At 40.8% G+C, this 18,605-nt stretch overlaps 1 protein-coding gene across 3 annotated transcripts in view; it reads right to left on the reverse strand.

The window, feature by feature from the left end:
- Positions 1–18,605, reverse strand: part of CRHR2 (corticotropin releasing hormone receptor 2) — a 147,912-nt gene that overhangs the window by 61,029 nt on the left and 68,278 nt on the right. For all 3 annotated transcript variants that reach the window (XM_065832670.2, XM_065832671.2, XM_065832672.2), the window contains 2 exons: positions 7,981–8,066; positions 995–1,101 (listed from right to left, as the gene is read on the reverse strand). In XM_065832670.2, coding sequence (XP_065688742.1) covers positions 995–1,101; positions 7,981–8,066 — 193 coding nt within the window. The remainder of the gene's footprint in view (positions 1–994; positions 1,102–7,980; positions 8,067–18,605) is intronic.

Raw genomic sequence — 18,605 nt, forward strand, 5'->3', positions numbered from 1 at the left:
TTCACTTAGGTCACTGTCTGTCATCTTGTTGGAATCCCGGGGGAGGTTCCTCCACCTGTTTCTCCTCTGCTACCAGTATAAGATTTTTCTTAAGGGCTATCATTGCATAGCACTTAGTGTGCTTAGTTCTAGGCTCAGGTGTAATGCTCCTAGACAGGACAGCACAAATAGTACAGAAATACCAGTCAGGTAATCCAACAAATACAGAAATACCCAATCAGGCCACTCCTATTAAAACATATTCCTGTGACTCAGGCTGAATACATACAATACTTATGATGACTGATACACATCTACCCATTACTTCCTACTAAGTTTCCTTCTCTCCTGTCTTTTCTCTCTGTAGCCCTAACTCTTCCTCACAGACTTTCTTTCACTGACATGTCCATTTGACCTGACAAACTCCCTTCTGTACCTCTGAATCAGGGAAATGTTTCTACACAGTTTCATTGATTTGTATTCATGACTTTGTGAACACTGATGGGGAAAAAGCTACTCAAGAGATGTTTCTCTTGCTGTTTAAGAAAACTTCTAAGTTCTTTAGCAGAAGGAAAATTGAAACTAACCCGAAGAAAAATGGAAAGATTTCATTCTATCTCCTTTGGTCTAGATCTGGGCATTATCTGTCAGAAAATGTAAAATGCCTTAGGTTATAAAAAAATAAAACTTGCCCCCTAAACTTGCAACACGACACATTTAAATCCCAGTTTCCCCTTATGAAGCGCTCTGTGCTCACTGATTTTTTTGCTGCATCAATAAATCATGCACAGTTCTCTTCCTGCATATAAATAGGCTTTCGGTCCTATGTGGAGATTAGCTATTACAACTCACCCAATACATCAGTCAAAGAAACCATGTACATGCTTGGGAATGTAAAAGCCACAGCCATTTTTCAACACCATACACAACCTGGACAGTGTTATTAGGAGGCTTGAGTAAGCCGGTAAGTGTCGTACACCCAACCAAGTTTAAAGCATGCAAACAGATTACTCACCTCAAGCACAAGAAAAGCATAAAGGCAACTATAAGGGCCCCTACTGATATACAGTGCCCCAGGTAGTTTATGATGAGAGCAATCTTGTAATGGAGCGCATACTTCCTCTGGAGGTAAAGAGATAACATGATTAAATCAGCATGACTCTCTAAGCACTGACATTACGGAACAGTAAATCAGTTTAGGAAACAGTAATTACTTTTCTCAACTTTAAAATGATATAATAGCCGCAGAGCTGATGCTTATGTATAAGCAAAATGCGCTGCACAGGAGTACAAGCTTGGTTTCATTTCAGTTTGGGACTGATTTGTCTGCGGTTTGTTACAAATGTCAGAAAAAAAAACTATTTTTTCTCCTTTTTTTTTTTTTTTTCACTGCAATTTCCTCAGGATTTGTTTTTTTCATTATTACACTATTTTTAAACTTTGTTGTTTTAGGCTGACAAAGCTGCCAAAGACACATCTTCCTACAGTTTTAAAAATTATAAAACATTATTGTGTAAGGAAACTGCCTGGTCTAAAAGAGCCAGATTATGCCACTTACCTACTCAAATGGTTTGGTTTTCACACAAAACCAAATCAGTTGTCAGTAAGAATAAAAAATAAGCCCTTTCCACAGAGTGGGATTTTTCTCTGAGGCACATTCCTTGCAAGCTATGATGCTTATCTTTCAAATTGAGGACAGAACCAATGCAGACTGAAAGAGGTGGAATCCGGTGGCATCCTTTTGGTTTTGAGAGAGCCTGACAAACCACAAAACCTGTTGCTTTCAGCAGCAACCCAAGTATGCGGTGAAACTTAATATATCATTGTCTACTTCCCAGGATGCTGAGGAGATTATTGGTAGGTTCTCGACCCAGCAAACAAGAAAATAAGTACAAAAGTGCTCTCACCTAAGTCAGTGTATTTAGTGATGTGACCAAAAATTGGACCTTGACATAACTGGAACATTCTTTATTGGTGGGCTATTGCTGGCCTCAAAATAATGGAAATTTCTTCTCTCTTAACCTGATGGATAGGAACTGGTAGAAAAACACTATTCGGATAAATACTGAAGCTGATCAAAAGTTGAAAGGTGTTTGCTACTAAAAGAATAAATCCCTTTAAAAACAATATATATTTATTAGTTTTGGCATTTGTTTCTTCTCAGGTTAAGCAGGTCTTTCCGAACTTTGGGATGTTGTCCTCCTTCAGAAGAACGAGACCTCTGAAAACTAACCACCTAAATTTCCTCCCTTGTGATAAAAATATAAAAGTAGAATCCTACCAATGGCACCAGTTTTCTAATTTTGGTTGAACTTCCTTTGTTTCATTTTTTTTTTTTTCCCCTAACGATTTCCCGAAACATTTTATTATAGCCAAAGGAATTTGCTAGTGAATGAATGTTTGGATGAAACTACAACCAGCTGCTGTAGGGAATCTGTTCCATTGTTTTTGAAGATAGCATCTCCCAACACTCTGCCAGAGAGCGAGCATGCCCTCCTGGAATCATTTTCATTATGAAATCTGCCTATATCTTCAGATATAATGTGCTGTTTCTGGACAGAACTCAACCATGTAAGGTATTTTTAAGTCTATTATAGAATCCGCTAAAATAAACTTCCCCATACACAGGCCCATTTTCTGAATAGTCTTGAGGAGAAAAAACACAAAACAAAACACCACAAGATCCGAATTCCACACTGAGTTTCATTTATCCTTAAGTCAGAGGGACACAGGAAAAGTCAAACTGATGTGCCTACCTGAAATGCAATGTTGTACTATCACTGGCAAACTGCATTGCTTATTTACTTTCCTACTTAGTTCCCAGAATTATAGAATCACCAAATATCTCAAGTTGGAAGGGACCCATAAGGATCATAAAGCCCAATGTCATGCTTCTCACAGGACTCTTTAAACCATATAACTAAAAGCGTTGTCCAGAATTGCTCATGTGGTGCTAGAAATCTTCTAGAAGATGATGATGTTCCTCCCAAGCCAAGGATCCTGCTCATTGAATCTGACCCTTCAGCTCCCTCCTTTGGCTCCTAACCTCTTTCAACTTTGCTGAAGTTTTAAGATGGTACGGTTCAAAACGTGATAAAATTAATGGGGAAAAAAATAATTAAGCTCTTATTTAAAACACTGATGCAGAACAAAAAACAGAAACGACTTCTTTTTTTTTTTTTTTTTTCCTCTTGCTGACATTAATAAGGTTTCCTGAAGGCAAATTCAAATACCATAGAAACAACAACTGCCTCAGCGTCTATGAAAACTAAGCTGACAGGGTGGCAAGATCACTTTCCATCAGCGTACATGCAATCTGCATCTCTGATAGAATTGGAGACAATACCTTCAGGTATGAAGAACAAGTGCCCAGAATCAGTCATGTGTTGGTCAAAGCTCAGTTCATGTAAAATACTTGCGTAACTCTTTTCTGTCTCACCCTCTTGAAGGCAGATACATTTAGCATGCTAACAACCTTCTATGGGTACCCAACATTCCTCTGCTTCCAGCAACATGTTTCACTCCACTATAATGTAGATTTAAATCCTATTCAGGCTTAGGAGGAGGCTTGTTACATTAGGAAGGAGATAGAAATGAGATGGTCAGACGTTCTGTTAGCCTTGCTGTCTGGACCACAGCTGGTCATATCACTGGAATCCTCTTCATGTTGTACCTTATGCACAACAATGACATCACATCAATCCAACAGTGCAGAGTTATCTACCAGCCAGCTCCTAACAGGTAAACTGAGGAAGCACAACCTCATGTCTTTACTTCCACCAGCTTTGGAAATCTAAACCACACTGGGCTCCCTGCAGGCTAATGAAAGATTCTGTCCAGAGGACGTTTTTCCTTTGCTTTAAGGTAGAATGGAACTGCTCACCTGCCCTTCCTCCTACAACAATATGCTGAGAGAGTTGGGATTGTGCAGCCTGGAGAACAGAAGGTCTTATTGTGGTCTTTCAATACTTAAAAGAGGTCTGTAAGAAAGATGGGCACAGACTTTTTAGCAGGGCCTGTCACGATAGGACAAGGGGTGATGGTTTTAAACTAAAAGAGGATAGATTCAGGCCAGACATGAGGAAGAAACTGGGTGAAATAAGGGTGTTGAGAGCCCGGCCCAGGTTGCCCAGAGAGGTGGTGGGTGCCCCATCCCTGGAGACATCCCAGGCCAGGCTGGATGGGGCTCTGAACAATCTGAGCTGGGTGAAGATGTCCCTGCTCATGGGCTGCACTGGATGAGCTTGGAAGGTCCTTTCCAACCCAAACAATTCTATGATTCTAAACCAAATCAGCTAATGATTCGAACAATCAACCACCTAATGGCAGCACTCTTAGGTCTCTATATGACAAGGATCTTTCTCCATCTAACAGAACTTCCTGACAGGTCCCGACAGTCTTTGCATCACAGATCTTCCTGCAAGGCTTTGCTTTCCCTTCCCCATTCAGTCATTTAAATTTCTCTCTGTTGCCAGGATGATCTCATCACCAGGCTGGTTTAAAGACACCATATCTCCTCTCCATAGACTTCCAGAAGCAACTGGGAAGTATGTTTGTCATCCAAGATGCCTCTGAGTTCACTGTTTCCTGTTCTGAGCCAGCTGGAAGCTGGGTAGTTGTGGCTAATGTAACCGTGCTCCTAAGCAGGATACACTAACTTAAGCCCAGCATGATGCTAACTCAGCTACACAGCTTCAAACCACCTCAAAACATTAGTAGAGCCAAATTTATATCCAACTGTCAAATGCAACATACACAAGACCAAAGTTCCTAATTTATAGCTCTTTTTTGGAGGCTAAGACATATTTTTTGCTGCCTGAGACTCTTTACTTGTCTTCTAAGATGAGCACAGACTTACGCTAGATTCAGCAAAGGTCCCTTTGACAACAGGAGCTTGTTGGCTGAGTAGAAGCTTTCCATTTGTCATTTATTATGTCATCAAATAGCCAGTTGGATCAAAATTATTTCTGTACCTAATTCTTGTGCCTGGAGAAAGAGTTAACTGATCATACAGAAGATGGGATGCAGTCTGATATTAGGACATCAACATTTGTGTATCTACCCAACATCTAAACCATCATCTGAAACAATTACACACAGTTATACACATGCAGGCATCTCATGTCCCTTCAGTTGTATTCAGGGGACTCTTCTTCCCCGTTGGTCCTGGTGACTGACCTCCAGTTATTGCTGCTGAGGGACACAGGTATTCCGGAAGGAATTCCAGGTGCATGGAAACACAGTGAGGCATTTTAAACTACACTGTATAACTACATGCAGGCAACTAGATCCCAGCCAAAGTGGGAATCTGGGAGAAAAGCAGTCCTAGAGCACAGTTTTATCAGCTGCTGCCATGGGTCTCGGCCTCAAGTAAAGCAATAATGTGCTAATGTAACCCATCGGTGAATGTTTGCTACAGGAGCTTATGCCTCTAAGGATGACCCACAAGTGAAAATAAAACATAAAATTTCCTTTGCTACATATCACCAGCACTTTGGCATAAAGCATGTAGCACTGGATTGAGGGCTGATCTTGAAAATTCCTGTTCTTGTCCCATGTATCAGCCACTGCATTTGAGGGCAAGCCATGTAATTCTTTAGCACTCTGGCTGTGAGTGGCCAAGTCTGAAAGTAGCATTGTTTTGTGCATTAAAAATAAACATGAAACACAGGGGTACCTCCTGTCTGATGCATAGTACCTGCTAGGAGCAGTCAAGAAATAACAATAGACCCATATGTGTGCTTGCATCTCACCTTTAATCAAAACAGAGGATTAGAAAAATCCATGGGGATTTCTTCTTTTTTTTTTTTAGGATCACCAAACAACCCAAATATTCATATGTAACACTGAGCATTATGTAGAGATTTCAAAAATATTCACAAATATTATTATTTGTAAAGCTTGCTGTAAATCTTTAAAGATCTAATATATGAGATTTTAAGCTTTTGCAAACAAGGGTGGGAGAACATCTGCACTTTCATCTGTTTAAGGAACGTGCTAGTTAAGAAGTTTTAAGCTATCACCATAGCTGCAAAGTTTTTCAAACAGAGTAAAGGAAATAATCCTGTCCTCTAGTCACAATACTCCTCCAGCCTCTTCAAATTGAATTCCTCTGTATTTGCTTGTGCAGAGATAGCAACTCGTCAAGTCATGCAGTGAAACACATAGAGTGCCATTAAAGTACAGCAGCATTTTCCAGAGCTGGTACAGCAGACTCTTACTGTCAGTTCAAGATCTTATACCAGCTACACCACACCAAAAATTTCAAGTCTTTGCCCAGCTCTGTTCCCCAATCTCTAACTCAGCCCTGGCTGCTATGTACACCCCCTCTTACTCATTTTTGAGGGGGTGGTTTTGCAGAAGTGTAAATCCACTTCATTCAGAGATGGTCTGTGACCATGGTCTACCATCCCTCTCAGCTTCAGCCACACTGTCCCTTCCCTTGCTTGTGCTGGCCCCAGCACTCCTGCAGTAAGGCATTAAGATGGTTTAGGGAACTGATCCATCTGAAAATATTCCCAGCAAAAATTAGTTTTTCACTTCAACTTGGAAAGAAATGTCCACCGGGGTGGTCCCAGCTTAGATCAGCTTAAATCATCATGGGAACCTCTTCACTGTGCTGGACCAGCTTGTTTGTGTGTCGGTCTCTCTGGATGGCAGTTATATATTTGTATATTTTTTCTTCCATTCTAAAAGCCTCTAGCAAATGTGTGAGAGAGTGGGCTACCACCAAATCACCTAGCCAGTGGGCAAGAGTGGGCATTCTTCAGCAGCTGGTGTGTAGTTATTTGTTTTCCGATTCACTTGTCAAAGCCCACATTCAGCAATAACATGGATCTTTCAGGATGGGTGCTGAGCTACAACCAAAGCACATCATGACTGGTCTGGGCACAGCACCAGTTCAGATAGTTCCTGCATACTAAATCCAGATTAGCTCTGCAAGTAGCCCTCAGCAGGTGAGACTTTGACTTCTTCTCTGTTTGTAACCAGCGTGGCACAACTCCAATGACAGAGTGGGTGGAATGAATCCCAAGACATATCCAGGTCTGAGATGCGGGGCTCCACCCAGGTTATTAGGGGGAAAGTCTCACCTGGCAGAGAGGCAGCACAAAGACTGTTGTAGAATAGTTCAGGTTGGAAGGGACCTTCAAAGCTCATCCAGTGCCACCCCTGCCATGAGCAGGGACATCTTCACCCAGATCAGGTTGGTCAGAGCCCCGTCCAGCCTGGCCTGGGATGTCTCCAGGGATGGGGCACACACCACCTCTTTGGCCTCATGTCCCACCATAGCACTCCAACAGGAGGAAGAGAAGTAGAACATGACATGAAAGGCTTGAAGCTTTAAACTGTGCTGGTGAATGTCTATGGTACCTTCAAGAAAAGCTGAGTCATTTGACAAGAAAAAGGCTTTGCACAATTACTTGCAGCCTTCCTGGAGTAGCTTAACCCTACAAGCTAATTTCATTCTGTAAATTTCTATGTAATGAAAGATTGGTTCAATGTTTTTAAGACAGCTGGGACCTGAGTCTGCTTTTTATGTATTTTTTCTGCTTCTGCCCCTTTACATATTTCCTGAAGAAAAACGAAATTGAGATCCACAAAGGTCAGTTGTTGATGAGACCTTAGAACTGATAGGTACAGGATGCAATCAGCTGGTGAAAGCTTATTTTTCAGTGCCAAAGAAGCTTTTGGTCTTATTATTATTATTACTAACAACTACGGTAGCAGCTGTAGGATCTGAACAAAGAGGAATGATCTGCATAAACATACATACATCATCAGGGACCAAGTGTAATAAAGCACCCTTTTACAAAAAACATGTGAGTAGGGGATATGGAGAGAGGACAAGTGATTTGCCTGGATTCACAGGAAGGGTTTGTTGCAGAAACAGAAATGGAATCAGTCTCAGAAGTCCCAAATTAGTACGTTAACCTTAAGCTTAGTTTTCATTCATGTATGCTGAGAAATATCATTGAGAAAAATGAAGGGAAAAATACAGACCTTGTCATCCAAAATAGGCTCGCACTGGGAGTAGTTTATCTTGGAAGCCCATGTCCCGTTGCCCAGGCATTCTCTGTAGGCATTTCCTGGTATGGACCAAAATAAAAGAGAGATGAACACTCTGTGCTGGACATTAAAAAGCCTAGTAATTTCACAGTTTTAAGAAAAGGTTACAGAATAGATTATTCACAAGGCAAATAGACTTATCCCACCTCTATGAGGACTAGAGCAGCCACTGAAGAGGGAAGAAGAGAAATAAAGAACTTGAACATATTGGGAGACATGAAATATTTGAAGATACTTATTGATAATGTTTTCTTACAGCATATGGGTCCAGAAGACAGTAAAGGTATGGAAAGAGTGTTGCAAGAGAAAGCTAATGTTAGTATTGTGTTTTAGAAAACAATTAAATGATGTATTCAAAAGTGGACAGAAACATTTAGGTCTTTAGTGTTCCACCTAGGAGAATGGTATGTGTATGGTAAAATTATTGCTCTACTCCCCTCTCATTTACCCCACTGTAAACTAGAAGCAACATTCCTGGAGGTACTAATTTTCTAGAGTCTTCCTATGCAATAACATTATTTGTAAAACTTCTTCAAAGAACCTGAAAAAGAAGCAAGACAAGCACATCTCCCAATCCTGGAGCAGGCAGGCTGGGAGTCCACACAACAATGTCCACGAGCAGGGTTCAGAAACAGGTACTCTGAGGTTAGGATGTGTTCACCCATCCTCTGTGAAAACGAAACCACTTTTGATCTCTTTCCAAAGTGCCAGTTCTCCCAGAGTGTATTATAAGCGAAAATCATTAATTCCTTTACTGAAGCAGAGAGATTTAATGTCCATTTGCAATGTCACCCTGAGGAGTTCTGGGAACTGTGTGCAGTAATATTGGGGGTGAGAAGGAGAGGCTGATTTCTGGAAAGCAGTGCTCTTCATCCCAAGGAATGCAGAGAGAAAACTACACAGTTTTGCTGTACCAACTACTTTCCTCCACTCATCAGAAGCACACCCAACCCGAAGCAATGGTTTCTTTCCATGCTTATTTTGAACTGTGTCTTAGAAACAAGAAAATTAAAATAAAACAGGAAATTCAGAAAGATCCCCAAAGGACACATAAAGCAACTTCCTAATGAACTCTTCACGATGTTCTTGCTGCCCTTTACCCAATTTCTTCTTGAGTCTTTGCCATGGTCATTCAGTGCTAGTTCAGCACCCAACCATCAGGAAAACAAGATGTCAAATAAAAGCAGGAGACTCAATGTTTTGCTAAAAGCACTGTTGACAGCAGCCTTTGAAAAAGGTAAACAGACTTTTTGAAAAAAGTGCTTTTTCTTACACAGAAGGAAAGTCCACATGGAAAGCAGCAAATAGCAGTTCACTAGATGCTCCAGATTACACCATATCCATAAAGAACACGATATCATGTTGCTTTTGTCTATTTGTAATTTTTCAGTGTTTCTTTTTGGAGTGACAAGGCCAAATAAAATAATGACATTACAGTTGGATTAACTACAGAAACTTGAGCTAAAGGTTAAGGATCTCAGTTTCCATTTCTCTCACTAGTTTACAGACAACCTTACCCATTTCCCTCTCTTTCTTACTGGAAAATGAGGTATAAACTACAATTATCTGGGCTGTTTTCTTTTTGTACATTTTTCCCCTGAAGGGTAAGCAGATGATTAAACTTCACTACTCAGTGTTGTGTTTATTATTATTCAACATCTCAGGCTAAATCTGTCTTGGGACATCTTTTACTTTCTTCCTCTGAGACCAGGTCTGAGTGGGATTCAGGTGGTTGGATCTGAGTTACATCCTGAAGAGCCCTTGTACTTGGCCTCTCCTTTTGGCCAGTGCTGAAGCTCTCTCTGCAAAACGGTTACTGATGCTGAGACTCTGTAGCAAAACTAGGGAAAGAGGACCCATTTGACCCCAAAACTCCTTTCAAAGATTTCTCTTAGCTGAAAAAGAGAGCTTAGGGGTGCTCTCCCTACCCATACTAACTTCTTCCTTCACTCTTCTCATTGTTCTTTCCATTTTCCAGGTACAGTAACAGAAGCAAACCGTGTATATATGATTTCCTGAAAATGACCTGGCAGGACCATGGCAGAGTTGCAAACCATCACAAACCATGTGTTCTACCTTCTCAGACCATGATACCTCTGTCTCCCACACTACACCTTCCCTGCTCATTATAACCTTCTTTTCAGGAGGATAAATATGTGCCTCATGTTTATTACCTAAAAGAAGTATTAGAGAAAGGGTTGTGATAAGCAAAGCGAGATGGAGCATAACGAATGCCATTCACTTCCACCTCCATTTTGATGTGTAATCTTAGAATATTAGGGGTCATAAAATGTGCCTCTGAGCTCTCTTTCAGTGGAGATTTAGGAGTCCTATACAACACTCACATCAAAGTTCTTCGAGAAAGAGTGGTTTGGGTTTATGAGCTGTCACACCAGATCTCTTACACAGCAAGTATTTGGTCAAGAGGAGGATAAAATCAAAAATCAAACAAAGTCCAGAATCTCCTCCAGTATCAGCCACTTCTCAGAAACAAACACATCAAGTAGATCTGACTTCTGGGAATGTCTAATTCCAAACTCCAGTAGTCATAAGTGATTTATACCCAAAAGCAAAGGTCTTTCTTTCTTCCAAATGCCTTACAGCATTAGTTCTAATAGCCACATGGAAACAAGTTTCCAGTCATACTGAATGTGTTTTCGTATATCTATTTTAATAACGTAATAGAGATCTTTACCCAGTGCTTTAAAGGAGAAATATCTGATTTAGTGAATGAGGTAATATTAGAGAGCAAGAGCTTCACTCCAGGCATCTGGAAGAAGCAGCTCTTGTTCGTGCACAGATGAATCCCATGGCACATAGTAAGTGAGTTTAGCATTTCTTGCGGACATTGGACTGACCGCATATGCACTGGAGAGACACTCGCTGCGTTCGCAGACACTCAGTCACATCTGGCATGTGCTGGACTTCCCGTGTGAGCTTGTATGTCTCTGCACAGAAGACCCTGGGTGACTTCTGGTAGTCAGCTTAGTCTTTTTCATAGCAGCAAACAGCTGCTTCATAGCATCCCTACTTACTGTCAAAAGCAGCACAAGAAGATGGAGAAATAACAGACTCTGGACTCAATAACAGGCTGAGTCACTGGGACACACAGAGTTGTAGTAGTGATCAAAGTAGCAAAGAGATGTCAAAAAGATGACAGATCCATTGGTTCTGTGAAAGACAGCAATGGAAGATGTGTTCTCCATGCAAAGGAAAAGAAGAGGGATCTTACCAAAAGACTTTTATGATATCTTTGGTGGTTGATGATATTGAAGAATATTCCTTTCAACCTGATCTTCCAGTGAGAACTGGGGTTAATGTGCTTTGTACTACAAGCATTGTTGCCCTTTTCTTTAAAGCACCGTGTATAGAAAAAGACTGGATTAAGTTGAATTTTTCTTAATGATCGTCTTGAAAAACAGGGAGAAAATGGAAGAGTCATGATGGAGAACTCCATTGTAGAAACAAAAAATGAACACTCAAGAGGAAAAGAACAGTTACATGATCTTTCTAGGGCAACAATTAGCTAATGAGAATGGTTAACATCATCCCTTTTTTCCTTGATAAGAAAAAATGTGGCAGTTATCATTTCTGCAGACAAATGTCATGCTGAAGAGCTTGGTATACTTTCTTTTCTCTTATTTTTTCCTTCCTTACTGATTTTATTCTGAAGAACAGATAAACAAAATAAATTAAGAGGGTTTTGGTGGTTATATCTTGTGGTTACTTGTGCTCTGTGTGCACTTGCACTCATACAACTGGACAAGCAGATTTAATCTTCATGCAAAGGAGTAACAAACAGTAGATAACTCATAATGACACAGGCAACACACAGCTTTTATATACATGGCTTTTGACACATCATCCAACATTCATTTCTATGCTTCAGTCTATGGCCTCTTTGACTTTGAAAATGTTGATTTCCTTTTGTTGTAGACTATTAGCAACACTCTCGGCACTTGATTGCTTCTGCTTAACCATCAGTCCAGGGGACAAGCAAGGAGGCATTGCCAGCAGGTCAAGTGACATGATCCTTCTCTTCTACTCAGCATTGATGAGGCCACCTCTGAAGTACTGTGTGCAGGTCTGGACTCACCAGTACAAGAGATAGACATACAGGAGAGAGCTCAACAGAGGGACACAGGGGCTGAAGCACCTCACATATGAGGAGAGGCTGAAAGAGCTGGGACAGGTCAGTCTGGAAAAGAGAAGCCTCAGTGGAGGATCTCATTGATGCATACAAATGCCCAAAGAGGGGGTGCAAAGCAGATGGAGCCACGATCTTTTCAGTGGTGCCCAGTGACAAGACCAGAGACCACAGATACAAACTGAATTGCAGGAGGTTCCCTCTGAACATCAGGAAACACATTTTCACTGTGAGGGTGACTGAGCACCAGCACAGGTTGTCCAGGGAGGTTGTGGAGTCTCCATCCTTGGATAGGCATCTAGAGACAGTCCTGGGCAACCAGCTCCAGGTGACCCTGCTTGAGCAGAGGGTGGGACCAGATGACCTCCACAGGCCCCTTCCAACCTCAACCATCCCATGATTCTCTGATTAGCAGGACACTATTATGCTCTGGAACAACTCTAAAATGCAGCTTAGGTCCAATGTTTTATGAGAGTTCAGGAGGTAAAACCTTGACCCTAATTTAATTTCCAGCTGCAGATGACGTTGCACTTCCGAATAGAGTACGCAAAGAGGAGTATTTGATGATTTTTTAATTTATTTTTTTATTGACTCTGTTGAAGAACATAAAGCCTTTTAGGTAGCGGAAACTCAATCAGTATAGATTTGCCTTGTGGTAGGCTTGTATTCAGTCAGTAAAAGTCCATTAGAAGCATGAAACAAACAACAGACAGGAACAGAGGGTAAAGGTAAGTGGATGTAATTCTCTACAGGAAGTTAAGCACGTCCTTCAAGTCATTAGCGGGTGAAAGAAAATTCCAAACACTGTGTGCAAGCACTACTGTAGTGTATCTTGTCCTTGACAACTGGAACTAAGATGGTTTCCAGAAAGATTTTAGTCATCTTGCTGTGTCTCATGTAGATGACTTTCTGACAAGGTTTACATTTTCAGTCATCATTAAAATGGAAATCTGCCTTCTCTATTTATGCCTTTTGTCCCTGGATCCCATGCACAGAGTGGCCCTATAATCAGGAGACAAGTAAGTCTCCTACTGGTGTGAAGGGAATAAATAGGCAAATGAATAAATAAATAAAACATAGTCTGTTTAGAGCTATGCACAGCTCAGGGAATCTGACTGCTGTGACAGCTTGCTGATCCATGTTATCTGTCAGCCAAGCTGAAACGAAGGGTCCATCAAGCAGAAAAACCAAACCCCCCACTGAACAAACTCACCAGGAAGTGCAAAGTTTTGGAAAGTGGAGTTAGCAGTGACTGTGCCAATCTCAGAGAATCACAGATGCAGCAAACAACTGAAAGCACAGTGGGTTATGTCGTCCATCTCACTACCAACAGGATTTATTCAGTCCAAATTTAAAAGCATATGCCCCAAGAATTTCTAGTAATTGCTTTGTACAACTACTTGAGACAGTCTATTAAATCTCTCCACTGGGAACATTTTTTCTAATACCTTAAATATATATATATATATATATATATATATATATATATATATATATATACACATTTTACCTCCCTTTTAAGACAACCATTAAGCTCTTTTTGTCTCTGTATTGCCCTCAGACCAAGTTGAATAAGTTGCTTTCCTTTTTAGGGTAGGCTAAACTTACATATTTATCAAGGCAGAGTTCAACCTTGTAATTTTAGAATACTTGCAAGGTAACCTTGTTCAGCACATTTTACCAGTTCTTTCCTACACTGGCTTCAGGGTACAGCAAAGCAGGATGCGTAGCACCAAATCAATGGTGCCACCAAAATGGAGGTATTTATGTGAAGTTTGCCAACTGAAATCAAACACAAATAAGTGAGGTTTTTCCCTAGGTGTGCACAATTAAAACAGGTTCTGTGAAATACTGGCCTTTAAAATCAGAATAGACAGTGGAGAACACCTGTCTTGTCTCAGTGCCAGGCCTAAAGTTGGGTGACATTTTCTGAGCTGAATAAATGATTTCTGAAATATACATTTTTGGGGCAACAAGAATTGCTCGTTAAGCCTGGTAAATTTGACCCAGGTTTTACCCTTCAAGGAGAGAAAAATTAGAAAAATTCAAAGAACATAGGAGTAAAACAAAACATTCCAGCGTTGGACATCGTAGCCCAAAAGTTACTCACAACATTGAGTACTTTGACTCTAGTCCTTCCACGTTGGACTTCAAGAGGAACTTGAACCCAGCTCAATGGATTCCTGCTTTTCAGAATGTCCTAACCATGGGGATGTTGCGAGATTCTCCCAGTGTCTCCTCCAAATAATTTCTATTAATTGAATGTTCAAAATAAGACATTTTGCTTGGTATTAAGCAAATTTTTTTCTCTTGGGTACTTATTTGCCATGATCCCCAGTAAATCCAACAGGAACTGCATGACATGAATTCCTTAGATTAACTACTCAGATTTCAGAGGATTCAGATAAAATGAGACAGAAAAAACCTGTGTTGCATAAAGGATATGTCACTTCATGTGTATGCTATTCTTAGCCCTTTTTCAAAGTCTCAGAAAAACAGCAAGCATCTAAAAATAGGGACTGAATCATGGGGCTAGCAACTATTTATTCATGTGCCGTCCTTCCTCTTTGGTGGGTTTTTCTGATTGTTGCAGTGACAAGATAGAGCCAGGTAGGATTCACAATGCACCAGTAAACCTCTTGCTATTTCTAGAAATCAGAAGTGACATTGTGTAATTGTAACAGTGGTCAGACACCCAGGAGATTGAAAAGAAAATTATCTGTCCACATGCTTTGTGAATGAGGAATATTCAGACAAAAATAAGGAAAGAACAGTTATCCAACCAATGCTTATTACTTTGTACATCAGCCAACATCATCCTGAAAGGGAAGCTTTGTATAAAGAGAGGTTTTCTTACATGTTATGATTGGGGTATGTTTTGCTATTCCTGTAGAATTATAATGCACTTATAGGAGAGTTTTAGAAGGCAGACAAATAATACTTCAGGCAAGAAATGTTCCCCTAGAAAAATATTTCTGACCTCAGCTCTGTTTTGCTCACCAACCTGGTGTTTCTTCAGGTTTTCAGGCACACAGGCAACTCTTCTCTGCTTTCTAGTGTTTTCTTTTGCCAAGAAGTCCTAAAATGCTTTATGAGAAGCTCAAGCAGTCTAATTATTCTCACTTTCTGTATCGATTTCCTATCTGCTAAAAAGCTCAAGTGATTTACCCAGGTCATATAATATGTCAAAGGCAAAAGCAGGAATAGAAGTTCTCCAGACTTCTTCAGTTTTGAAAAGCATTTCTCTGTATTTCAAGCCCAAAGCCTTCTCCATTAGGCATATTGATCCATTAGGCGTATTGATAAAGATGGTCTTGCTCACTCTCATATAGATTCTCTTGCTCATATACACAGCACTTCCAAACACAACTTGCCTCAGACAAGTTGAGCAAGTTTAATGCTTCCAGGACTACAGGAATATAAAATGACACCACAAGTATACACTTATGTTTGTCTGTACCTGTTTTTCCATCTCCTGTTTTTTCACCTAAGCGCTGAAGTCCACGGACCAACCTTTAAGTAAACCTTCTTCAGGCAACCTCTGGCTGCCTCCTAGACAGGTTGACTCAGAACCTACTTGGTGTGTTGTCCTGGTCACTGAAAATACTACTGAGGGTGGGATCCCATGTGCATCTCTTTCCTGGACCAGGCAGCTGTTCCCTTGGTTCTCATTTCTGAGATGCACCTCAGTTCTGGACTGTGGTTAGATCATAGAATCATTTTGGTTGGAAAAGACCCTCAAGATCATCGAGTCCAACCATAACCTAAATTTAGCATTAAACCATGTCCCTAAGAGCCTCATCTACCTGTCTTCTAAGCACCTCCAGGGATGGTGACTCCACCACTGCCCTGGGCAGCCTGTTCCAATGCCTGACAGCCCTTTCTGTGAAGAAAATATCATGGTCTATACTTTCACCTTCTTAACAAAAGCTGATTCCAGGTCCCACAGCCTGACCTCTGTGTCCCTACCTCTTTTCTCCACACTCCCATGATTGACCTAAGTAGGTCCCAACTCAGAGTTTCTGATATGTCTCCATTGTGCTCAGCAGGTCACTCTTGTCCTAGGCTGGGGCTGCCTGGTGACAAGCGTTGCCATTTTACCACTTTAAGAAAGATCCCATAGACTGAATTGTGCAAAGCTGTCTGAAAAATGGCTGGTTTTAACTTTGTTTACTTTCTTTTATGTATGGTTTTATATTAACAGGTATTCAATTGAACATTCTTTTTGACTTTACAATCCCTTGCAAGTCAACCCCACACAGTTCTCCTCAATAAATAAAAACACGATTTCTTGCAATATTTTTCACTCTTTCCATTCCTCCAGGGTTAAGAAAAAGTATTCTGTAAAATACATCATATTGCACTGCATATTCTGTGTCTTTACAGCTTCATTGAGGTGTGGACAGTGTCAGGGAATCCCCAGGTCATTGCCCTTTCCTAAAACAATCACTCCTTAGAGGGATGATTGGGGAATTATCCTGGAAGCTGCTTTCTTTGTAACATCTCCTTATGTCTCCTGTTGTAAATATGTTATTAATCATTCAACAAAACAGAATTATTATTCATGTCTGTAATCATTACCCTTATAAACTATTAATTACCTGAGGAAATTATTTCATGGTTTGTGATTAAGAAAACTCTTGTTTTGAAATACCAGAATCATGCTGTTACAGAAAAAACTGAGAGAACATGAAGAAGACAAGGAGACAGAGACAAGGGAACAGGCTCACTATAGCATTTGATAAATGCTCAGTTAATCCTACTTGCACAATCATACAAGTATACAGTTTTTTTCCTCGTGCTTATTCACATCTGGAGTTTGAGCCACATGTCAAACACAAGGAAAACAATCCCTCCTTTTTAGTGTTTGTCAAAAGGTGCTGCAGTACCTGAAATTAAAAGTGTACCCTGTGATAACCTGCAAAGTTCATCATTTTGAAACAAACCAGGGTTACTGTTCTGAACTTAACATGTAGATTCAGGGTGAGTCTGCAACCCCCCAAAGCTATTTGCACTTTGCAGATAATTCTGAGACAAACATGAATATATATAAGACCCAGTGGTCTTCCACTAAGATTTGCACGTGTCTTTAAGCAAAAAAGATAAAAGAAGGAGATTATGAAGCAATCTGTATTGAGCTATTACTCAGGTTGCCACCTTTCCCATTCATCTGCTTGTCAGCACATGGGGGAAAAAACAAAACAAAATCAACACAAAAACAAAACCAACCAAACTAAAACAACAACAGCAAACAAAACAAACAAACATGCAAACAACCCCCCCAAAACACACAAACCAACCCAAACCTCTTCCTCATAGCTGTACAGAAATGAAAATTTGAGTCCCAAAAACCAAAGTAAAAGTCTGAAATTCATTCTGGGCTCAACATTTCCACACACACCTAATCAAACTAATCTTTGCTGAAAGGACAGGTGTCACACAACAGACCAGACGTGTTACTCCCTTAACATGCACAGACTCCACTTCTAGTTCAGCAAGTCACAGAAACTTGGGATTGCTGGAAACAAACAGCAGCCAAGAGCAGTTTGTCTTCATGCTTGCCCTATTTTTACATTCCTCCCTACAGATGAAACAGAGCTCAAGATTAAGACATATAAATTCTGATGTCATGATGCAGATGTTCATGTGTAAGTAAAGGTTATAGTGTAAGTGCTGCTATATAGACATTTGGTACTATTTGAGATGTCCCATGGTGTCCATAGAATCATAGAATAATTTGGGATGGAAGAGACTCTCAGAATCATCAAGTGCAACCATAACCTAACTCTGGCACTAAACCATGTCTCTAAGAACCTCATCTAAATGCCTTTTAAACACCTCCAGGGGTGGTGACTCTACCACTGCCCTGGGCAGCCTGTTCCAATGTCTGACAACCCTTTCCATGAAGAATTTTTTCCGAAGATCTAATCTAAACTTCCCCTGGCAAAACCTGAGGACATTTCCTCTCGTCCTATCACTTGTTACTTGGGAGAAGAGACCAACCCCCTCTATGCTTCAGCCTCCTTTCAGGCAGTTCAGAGATCAGAAGGTCTCCCCTCAGCTCCTGTTCTCCAGCTGAACCCCCAGGTCCCTCAGCCGTTCCCACCACACTTGTGCTTCAGACCCTTCACCAGCTTCATCACCTTCCTCTGCACTCTCTCCAGCATCTCAATGTCCTTCTTATGATGAGGGACCCAAAACTGATCCTAGGATTCAAGGTGGGGCCTCACCAGTGCCAAGTACAGTGGCACAATCACTTCTCTAGTCCTGCTGGCCATGCTATTCCTGACACAAGCCAGGATGCTGTTAGCCTCTTTGGCCACCTGGACACACACTGGCTCACATATAGCTGGCTGTCAACCAACATCCACAGATCCCTTTCTGCTGGGCAGCTTTCCAGGTGCTCTTCCCC

This window comes from Patagioenas fasciata, chromosome 2 (assembly GCF_037038585.1).
Source record: "Patagioenas fasciata isolate bPatFas1 chromosome 2, bPatFas1.hap1, whole genome shotgun sequence".
Taxonomy (NCBI): Eukaryota; Metazoa; Chordata; class Aves; order Columbiformes; family Columbidae; genus Patagioenas; species Patagioenas fasciata.